This window comes from Tasmannia lanceolata, unplaced genomic scaffold (assembly GCF_043159265.1).
Source record: "Tasmannia lanceolata isolate RefF3 unplaced genomic scaffold, GAP_Taslan_0.1 ptg000037l, whole genome shotgun sequence".
NCBI lineage: Eukaryota > Viridiplantae > Streptophyta > Magnoliopsida > Canellales > Winteraceae > Tasmannia > Tasmannia lanceolata.
In genome coordinates, this window is record NW_027518714.1 from 55,325,811 (window position 1) to 55,335,640 (window position 9,830).

At 39.4% G+C, this 9,830-nt stretch overlaps 1 protein-coding gene across 1 annotated transcript; it reads left to right on the plus strand.

Annotated features, from left to right (window-relative positions):
• The first annotated feature begins 722 nt into the window (after positions 1 to 722).
• LOC143862235 (uncharacterized) lies at positions 723 to 7,796 on the plus strand. Its single transcript, XM_077373241.1, has 5 exons — positions 723 to 859; positions 4,275 to 4,874; positions 5,014 to 5,128; positions 5,283 to 5,624; positions 5,695 to 7,796. The coding sequence occupies exons 2-4, from the start codon at positions 4,322 to 4,324 to the stop codon at positions 5,329 to 5,331; spliced, it is 717 nt and encodes a 238-aa protein (XP_077229356.1). The 5' UTR covers positions 723 to 859; positions 4,275 to 4,321; the 3' UTR covers positions 5,332 to 5,624; positions 5,695 to 7,796.
• Positions 7,797 to 9,830: the final 2,034 nt, after the last annotated feature.

A 9,830-nucleotide genomic window follows, 5' to 3' on the forward strand; every position in this document is an offset into this window, starting at 1 on the left:
TTTCTTGGGTCGTGTTGTGTCGCTTCATGTTGTTATTTTTCACCGTACTATATTGACTAATTTCAAAGACTGCAAATCTTCACACCAAAAATCTCTAAATTCATGTTATCAAGTGCATGAATCTAAGAAGCTATTTTTTCACATCACAAACAGGAAGAAAAAAATTTCCATATTATTCAAGAGATATTTAAAAAAGCCATTGTACTCTTATATGAATCGGTTCTGGTTTGGGGTTTTTCTTTTCTTTAAACCTGACCCTACTTAAGAATGGGTCGGATTTTTCAAACTAACACTTGACCCAACCCAAGTCCCGTGATTTCTAAACCCAAGCTATTTTCAGGTGGACTCGACTCGATGCGAGTCGGGTAAAACCCAACCCATTGCAAACTTAGGTCTAATGCTTTGTCCATTTGGCATGTGAACATGACCGTGTGAATCTCGTTGTAAATTAAACACACGATAATTTGTGGTTGGCCATTATTTTACAAATGGCTCACATAATTTGAACTCTGAAGTTTCCAAGCAAGGCCCCATCATCACAACGGTCAAATGGCTTGTTAAAGGGTATTCTTGTCTTTTCAAGAACCAAAAATGCTTTTCCTGCATGCATTCTTTCACAAAAAGTATTCCACGTATCCTAATTTCCCTAATATGGCCAAAAAACATGGTCTGTTTTTCAAATTAGCAAACCAAAAAGACTTATCTGCAAAAAGGTTATACCTCTCTCTCGCTCTCTCTCTCTCTGACTCTGTCTACATCTTCTTCTACCTATCTTGATATTCTCTTTCTTTCAATTTAACAAGCGATCTCCAAACCCTAGCCATTGGGAAAAAAGAGCACAGTGAGTGCAAAACACGCGGTGAGTTTAGGCCTTCCCTCTTTTTTGCTTTTATCATGTTCTTTTCCTTCTACTCTCAGTTTGCCTATTTTACCTGTGAAAAACACTGGGTAGGTCCCACTCCAGTTGGGCCCCCGAGGAAAGCCTCAAAGGATGGGTTTTTGTTACATTACAGATCCGAGAGACCATTTTTTATGGTGCTTCTTATGCTAGATTTTTTTTTTTAACTTCTTCTCGAGTTTTTATATGTTGTAAGCCGGTATAGTTCAGTATTTTTCAAAAGTACTGTACAGGCCACAGCATAGGATGATCCAAACAGTCCATTTGATGGACCACAACGTAAATAGGTTGTGCCCAAAGCATCATTTCCATAGGATGATCCTAGCCCTCCGATCTATAGAGGAGTGCAGATTAGGGAAACCTCTATAGATTGGAGGGTTGGGGTCATCCAATGGGTTTGGTTTTTGGGCCACAATCTATTTATGTTGTGGGTATGTTCCTAGCCTCCGATCTATAGAGGAACTGTATATTAAGGAAGCCTCTATAGATCAGAGGGTTGGGATCATCCAATGGATATGATTTTTGGGCCACATGAAATGGACGGTTTGGATTGTCCTATGGTGTGTCCCATGAACTGGGCTGTTTAGATTATCCTATGGTGTGGCCCATACAGTACTTTTTGAAAAATAGTGGACTATACTGGCTTACACCATATACATTCTCCATTTTGTCATAGGCATTTTTACCTGGCTGTGATATCTTAAATATTTCTGGATGTTTATTTTTTGAAAAGTGACATCTTAAATATATATAGAGTAAAGGTTTTCTGAGCTCGAGCTCAGATAGTCAAGTGTCAAAAACTCACGTGGGCCCACATTTTTGGGGTGATCCAAAGCATTCATTTGAAAGGCCCTTAAATGGATAGGGTGTGTACCAAAAATCAAGTCCATAGGATCATCCTAACCCATCCAAAAGTGGTGGGGGAAATGGACAAATACTGTTTCTCCACAGATCTGCCCATTTCCCCATCCACAAATGGAAGGGTAAGGATGATCCTATGGACCTGATTTTTTGTAGGCACCCTATCCATGTAAGGGCCTTTCAAATGAATGCTTTGGATCACCTCAAAAATATGTGCCCACATGAGTTTCTGAGCTCGAGCTCAAAAACACTTTCCTCACATATATATATTTCATACGAAGGTTACATGAAGAAGGGACCAGGAGTCCCTCATGGATACATCATATGATGGCCAAGGAGAGAACTGCAGAGCCCTAAAAGATAAGAAAAAATATCCAAAACTATCCCTCTTTGCATGCCCCATCCAAAACAAAAGTACACAAAACTTCTTAACGAACTTTTGCGATCTTCCTCGAAGATCTTGATTAGAACACCCACAATGGAACTACCAGAAGAACTTTTGCATCTTCGTCTAAGATCTTGAAAAAACACCTTCAAAGTTTAATAACTTCCCACTACCTTTTGCGATCTTCCTTGAAGATCTTGAAGAAACATCTTCTCACTGGGTCAAAGCAAAAACCCTCAACCTTTTCCTTCGACATCTCCTGTGTCGAGGAATTTCAAAAATACTAAGTCCAATCCTATCTTCAGAGAAAAAAATTCTTAAGAGACTCCAATGCAAAAACATAATAAAAACTATCCCAAAAAACCCCAATCCAAAATCCTTGCAAAGATCGAACCCCTTCACTTCCTGAGAGCTTTAAGATCCCTACTGCCTCGCCTAGGGGTTCTTCCCTTTTTCTCCTCCGCGTCCCGCTGCTCAATCTGAAGGAACATTTTTTTTTGTCCCATCTACATTCTCTTCATACCCTATTCCGAGGTGATCCCCCATTTTCGTCATCTCATCAAACTCAACAGAATAAGCCATCTCTTCTGTCAAATCCTTCTCTTCCTCCACTGAATCCTCCTCCGACACAGCCTTCTCTTCCTCCTCTGAGACATCCATCCCTACTTCTACTGAATCCCATTCAGCCCTACCAATACAGGATTTGATTTTCCCGCTGAGCTCCACCTCCATCGAGTCTCTCGACATCTTAGATTCCTCATCGGGAACAGCTGTGTCCCTCTCCTTCTCCTCTTTTTCCGCCGCAACAGCCTCCATACGAGCGTTCCTTTCCTTTCGTTCCTCTTCCAGATGTTGTTGAAAGTATGGCAGTTTGTAGGGCTGCAACAGGGTCGGGTTGGTCGGGTTTTTCAAAACCCTAGCCCAACCCTGGATCTCATTATCTCGGCCCTGACCCGCCCTGACCCTGAGTCAGGGCCGAAAAACCTCAACCCATTACCCGCCCTACAGGGTATTGTGTTGGCCCTGGCCCGTCTTGATTTGCCCTGATTGGGCAGGGCCGGGCCGGGCCTGCCCTAATTGACCCCAGTGCAAATACCTGTTAAGAGTGCCAAAAATAAAGCAACCACTTATCATATGGAACAAAATGATCAATAAACAGAGAAAGGGAACAAAATAAGACAATATGAATTCAACACCATGCGAGCAATAGAGACAATTAATAATAATAATCTAAAGAAACATCAATCCAAGATAGTAGAAAACATTAGCAAAAGAAACATGCACAGATGGTTCAATTCTATAATAGAAAACTCAGGGTCGGGCCGGGTAAGGGTACCCAAGGCATTAACCCAAAGCCCGCCCGACCTGAGTCAGGGTAAAAAAAAAATGAACCCTGACCCGCCCTCAGGGTTAGAAAATCCAGCCCTGACCCTGTTCGGGCTCAGGGCAGGCCAGGGCTGACAGGGCCAAACTTGCACCCCTAGCAGTTTGTATTGCGGGATGCTGACTTCTTCAACAAATCTTTTCCCTGTTAGTTGGAAAAATTCTTCCTCATTTTCTTTTGCTTCCTTTTTGAACTTTTTTCCACTGGACTTTCATATACGCCATTGCAATCTTGCTTTTTGTTGGGATCCTTCGCACGATCTCTTTTTCTCCTCCCTCCTTTTTAGGCAGGGAACCTTCTTCCCTTATAGCCTTCCTTTTGCCTTTGTCTTCCACTCTTTCCTCATCTTCAGAAGACGATGAATCCCTAAGTTTCTCGGATTTGTTAATTTGATGGTGCCTTAGCAGTGTAGCATTTTATTAGTACTAAAAAGGGGTTGTCCATGATCTTCAAATTTTATGTCTCAAGATCTAGAAATTTTCCACAAACGTGTAAGCATGAATTCTTTTATAAACTTATATTGTCATTATTTCCTATCCCTTTTTTCTATCATCTGCAGAAAAGAGTATTCTTGTTGGTTTTAATGTGTCACATTTTTCAAGTGGGTCATGACTTCCCTTTTTCTCTTGAATTTCTAAGACCTACTTGGGATTACTGATTAGATGTTAAAATTAAAAAGTTTTTCAAACAATATTTTCTACTGGATAATGACTGTTTTTTTTTTCTCTTTTCACTCTGAAATGCAGAGACCCAGTTGGGATATTAGATATTAGAAAGAGACACAGTAGAAAATATGAAGGTAAGGAAAACTGTGGGTTGCATCAAGGATGGTGTGGATTGCACCAAGGAAGAGGCCCTCAAACTCAAGGGAATGGCTGAACAAATGATAAAAAATGAGGAGTACTGGGGTGCGAGAGCTAAGCTAGAGGAGGCAAAGCATCTTTTTCCATCACTTGAACATGTTTGTCAAATGTTAACTATTTGTAATGTACTTTGTGCTGCTGACATTGATTTCCCAATTTATGGGATGGACTGGTATTTCATCCTACAGCTCTCACATGAAGATGATGAAGAAAAGATAAGAGGCGCTCATCAGGAGCTCTCTCTCCACTTGGAGCCCATTAAGGATGAATTTCCTGGTACTGAATCTGCCATGAAGTTCATGGATGAAGCATTGTCTGTGCTCTGTGATGGAGCAAAACGTTCTATATTCGATGCACAGAGGAAAGCTAGTAGGAAGTCTTCGGAGCGTGCTCATTCCCGAACAAGTTCTCATGGCATAAACAAGTACATAGAGGGTGAATCAAGCACCTTTTGGTCTGAGAGGCTAGGACATTTTGATGATGGTAGGACTGACTTAACTAAAAAAAGAATCGCAAGGACTTACTTGGGATGCTTGAAGAATTCTCTCGGTCTAAAATAATCTCGAAGAATACTTTATCTCTTTTCATGAAGACTCATTTAAGTTATCTTTTAATTTTGCAGATTATCTCCCTATGATTGTTACAATGAAAGATTTAAATTCCTCAGAAGAAGTTCCCAGAAAAAAAGAGGGAGACCAGCTGGGAGTAAAGCATGGACAAGTGCTCCAAAAAGGCAGGTAAGGAAATATTATCACAATCTCACGTTACCGATTGAGAGTAAAAATACATGCAACTCTTCCAAAAAGGTAGGTAATTTTCTGTACAATGTTTGGAAGGAAATAATATTTCAGTCTCATGTTACTGTTACTAATCTTCATTGTCTTTTGGCAGAAACGAACGTCTCAAGCTCCTCCAAAACCCAGAAAATCTAAAAAAGTAGTGGCTGGGGAAGTCGTTCAAGCAGCGAAAAAAAGTATTTCCAAGTCCATCTTTGACCGTACTCGAGCCACCCCATCATCAGAAGGTCATCCTCCTGTTTCTTCTCAACTCTCTCACCAAACAACTACAACACCTTCAAAGGATCAAACCTCAAATGCTAAAGAAAAAGTTTCAAAAAACAAAGGGAAAGCGATCCTTGTGGAAACAGTCGAAATAGTTGAAGTAAAAGAAGAAGAAGAAGAAGAAAGAAACCGAGAATACATTCGTGGCTATTCTCATTCCCCCTCTCAAATGGTAAGAACTTAAGCCAACAACTACGATTTATTCATAGTTTCATTTAAAATGTTGACACCTAAATTTCCAGGAAACTTCTCGAATTTACGGAAACAAGGATTTTATTGCGGATCTCCACCAAATAATTCAAGGTTGCGGTCTCCAATCTACTCCACCGCCAGTGCAAAGTTTGTCTGAGATCGAGCCGAGTGATGTAAAGAGAGCAAAAGAGGTTGTTAAGAAAGCATCTTCAATGAGACTGGAATCATTTCTATCAGAGGAATGAAGAGAGGATCTAAAAGCTGCCATCAGAATCTTGTTAGCTGATAAAGAGACGACTTGAGGCCGAAGTTCCAATCTTATGGACTTTCAAGATCAGGTCGAACGGTTGGTTTCCGAGTACAAAGTGTGTCATATTGATCTTGAAGAATACAAACAAAAGAAGAAATTATCACCGGGAACAAGCATACGATTCACAATATCTTATGATTCCCATATAACAGTGGTATACTGCTATAGAACAGTAATGATATAGTCTGACATAGGAATATAAAACATACAAAACAGTAATGATCACAAGGGAACAAGCATAGTCTGATATGGGAATATAAATTTTTGACATGAAATAAAAATATCCACAACTTAATAAAGTCAAACTAAGGGCTCATGGCCAGAATTACAAACATAGAGTATGGTAATCATATGATGTTGGGACTTGGGAGTAGTATGGGAATCAAATGATGTTAGGAAAGTCAATCTTTCTAGGAATTCCATTCAACTTACCTTATGAGCTTTCCTCATGTTCCTCACTCCAGGTTAATAGGGGTATTAGTTTTTTGTGCTTATTAATATAGACGCATATTCATGTTGCATGTGCATTATGATGAAATGTGAAGTGAACATAACATATTCTTGTTGGAAATGCTTTTCCTAGTATGGTTCTGACATCAGTATTATAACATGTAGAATGAAATTTCAATTTACACTCATTGAATTTGAGAATGTGATCACTTGAGGGGAGATTTTCTTTCAAGAGTTTCTAAATGTGTAGAAATGAATGTTGTTGACCTTGATTCTGTCGTGGACAAAGCATGAGTAATTAATTGAAATCATTTCTTATCTCTATCATGTTGAATTTGGGCTTGTGTGTGATTTGAAGTAAATCTAAAGATTCTCATCAAAATTGTGACCTAAAATGCTTTGGATGAACTGAAACTCACTAAGATAATCCATAAACTGTACTATATACCTGATGGTTTCTTAGGTAATCCCGAGATTAGCATTAGATATCATGTGCTTTGGCCTAGTTATTTTAGTCTTTTTCTCACGATGGATGTGTCTATTGGACATCTAGGAATGATTATATTTTTATCAATTGAAAAGTTCTTTCCAATGAATAAGGGCATGTTATTTGTCAGAGTTTCGGCCGTAAGATAAGTAGTCGTATTTTAGTACTTTAGTAGCTTTTGTGGATTTTTGAGACCTAGCTGGACCTGTACACATTTTTCACCTTATCAGCTATCACACATTTAATTAGTGTAAAGATACCAAGTGCGATGCATTTTTATTTGTACATTTTGTTTCCTATTTTTGCACAGTAATCTTTTCTTATTTCTGGTATTGAGGTCTATGTACTACAGTCATCCTATAATCAATGCTCTAATTGCTATTTCAAATGTCGTGTTTTCTTTTAATCACATTTTTGCAGATTATGCACCTTTTGCCACTTCACAAAATATTCATGCACCTTAAATCATAGTTAGGACTGCTTACGATCTTTCTCTCTTTGAAAGCCGAGCTGATCAAAATGAGCTTCATAAGGTAGTACTGCTTTACTCTCCCATATAACCGATTTGTTCATGTTTGAACCCACTTGGTCCTATCAACTAAAAGTTCATTTTGTAGAATTGGATTTTCATGCTGGCTGATTTTTTTACTAAGATAATGCTTTCTCATTTGCGTTGTAGGTTACTGAATTAGTATGAAAGATAGAGGAGGAGCTTGAAGAAGCAAAGCTTGACGCAAAAGAAAAGAAACTTGTGTAGGTCCTTTCTACGGGCTGATAATTAATGATTGTGAAGTTGGGGCAAAATGCTATGGATTTGTTACTTGCACTAATTCTAGATCTGTAGTTTGCGAGTAATGATTGTGAAGTTGGGGCAAAATGTTTTGGATTTGTTACTTTTACTAATTCTAGATCCACAATTTGTGAGCTTTTGTTTGTTGGAATGGATGGTAGGTTTGTCAGTATTTGTTTGTTGGAAATGAACATGTTTTGTGCTCATGTTATGGGTATTTTCCGGCAGATACGTGAACTTTTAGCAGCAGTCATTACCGCCAGTCAATCCTGGCCTTTTGTTGTAGTGGAAAGTTCTTAATTTCTGTATTTAATATTTATAAATGATAAGTTTTAGCTAATAAAGTTTTCTAATCCCAGAAAGAGTTCTAGTCTAATTAAGGAAGTAGCTAACATTGAGAGACTACTAATATGGATGCCAAGTAAAAGGGATCCTCAATGCAGCATCTCAAAGAGTTAAAAGGACCTGCTGCCAGCCAAAAGTATTATGCACAATTGTATAAATATGATGATCTTAGAGAGGGGCTCGACGGCATCAAATTATATTAAGCAATGGTGTGAATAGTTACAGTTAGATGTTAAATGTCTTCCAATGGAAAAGGAATGGGTGGAGCAGAGTCTCCAACTTGAACAATGGTATGCTACTGGGATGTTTAACCCTGTGCTCGAGAAAGAAACTGTATAGAATCAATACCAAATCTTTAAGTTTGGGTCCAGAATCCACATTTCAAGAACTTGGAGATGCTCGAGGGTCTGGCATGGCAAAGGAAGGCAGCAGAGTATGGGTTGTGGCATCAATTCATTAATGTATGTGTGGCAGCGGCTAAGATGGGGAAAAGGGAGTCTGTGGAGGAAGTAGATAGTGTGGAATATGAAGCACTAGTACTGAAATTTGCTGGATTTGATGTTGGTTTAGTAATGGCGAAGCTAAGGTTTATTCGTGTGTTGTTGGGCATTGTGGCGGCAGCACGAAAAGAGAAAGAAAGACAGGATTCAGAGCATATGAAAATGTGTGAAGCAGAAGCTGAGGCCCAAGCAGAAGTAGCATGGTCTGAAGCAAAGCTTCAAGAAGCTCAACAGGCTGCGAACGAGTTTCGTGCCAAGCTAGATCAATCTAATGTGCAGTGGGAGGATATTGACGGCTAGGGCTGCAACAGGGTCGGGTTTTTCAAAACCCTATCCCAACCCTAGATCCCATTATCTCGGTCCTGACCCGCCCTGACCCTGAGTCATGGCCGAAAAACCCCAACCCATGGTCCGCCCTACAGGGCTCAGTGCTGGCCCTGGCCCGCCCTGATTGGCCCTGATTGGGCAGGGCCGGCCCTAATTGACCCTAGTGCAAATACCTGTTAAGAGTGCCAAAAATAAAGCAACCACTTATCATATAGAACAAAATGATCAATAAACAGAGAAAGGGAACAAAATAAGACAATGTGAATTCAACAACATGACGGGCAACAGAGACAATTAATAATAATAATCTAAAGAAACACCAATCCAAGATAATAGAATACATTAGCAAAAGAAACATGCATAGATGGTTCAATTCTATAATAGAAAACTTAGGGTCGGGCAGTGTCAGCGTACCCGAGGCATTAACCCAGAACCCGACCCGACCTGAGTCAGGGTCTAAAAAAATGAACCCTGACCCGCCCTCAGGGTTGGAAAATCCAGCCCTAACCCTGTTCGGGCTCAGGTAGGGTCAGGGCTCACAGGGCCAAACTTGCACCCCTATTGACGGCTTTGTACAATATTTAAAAAGTTGCATATAATTTAGAGTGAGGCAACAGCTCTGATACCATATTAAACAACCAATTATTCCAAAAGCTTAAGCTGCTAGAGTGAGGTAATAGCTCTTATGCCATATTAAACAACCAATTACTTCAAAAGCTTAAGCTGTTAGTGTTGGTGTTATTTAATCATTTATACTTCAATAGATACTTCAGCTGCTAGCTTTTTTCATCTGTCTATGTCCCTGTCTGATATTTGTTAGAATTCATTTGAATTCAGAGAGTGTTATTTAATCATTTATACTTCAATAGATACTTCAGCTGCTAGCTTTTTTCGTCTGTCTATGTCCCTATCTGATATTTGTTAGAATTCATTTGAATTCAGAGAGTGCTATAACTGAAATATGGCTTTATATTTGG

What these genes read in the sequence shown, in the direction of transcription:
- LOC143862235 (XM_077373241.1), top strand. Translation starts at nt 4,322, where the DNA reads ATGAAGGTAAGGAAAACTGTGGGTTGCATCAAGGATGGTGTGGATTGC. An exon ending in GCTAGGACATTTTGATGATG is followed by an intron (nt 4,875 to 5,013) that starts GTAGGACTGACT and finishes TTAATTTTGCAG; the next exon opens with ATTATCTCCCTATGATTGTT. An exon ending in CAAGTGCTCCAAAAAGGCAG is followed by an intron (nt 5,129 to 5,282) that starts GTAAGGAAATAT and finishes GTCTTTTGGCAG; the next exon opens with AAACGAACGTCTCAAGCTCC.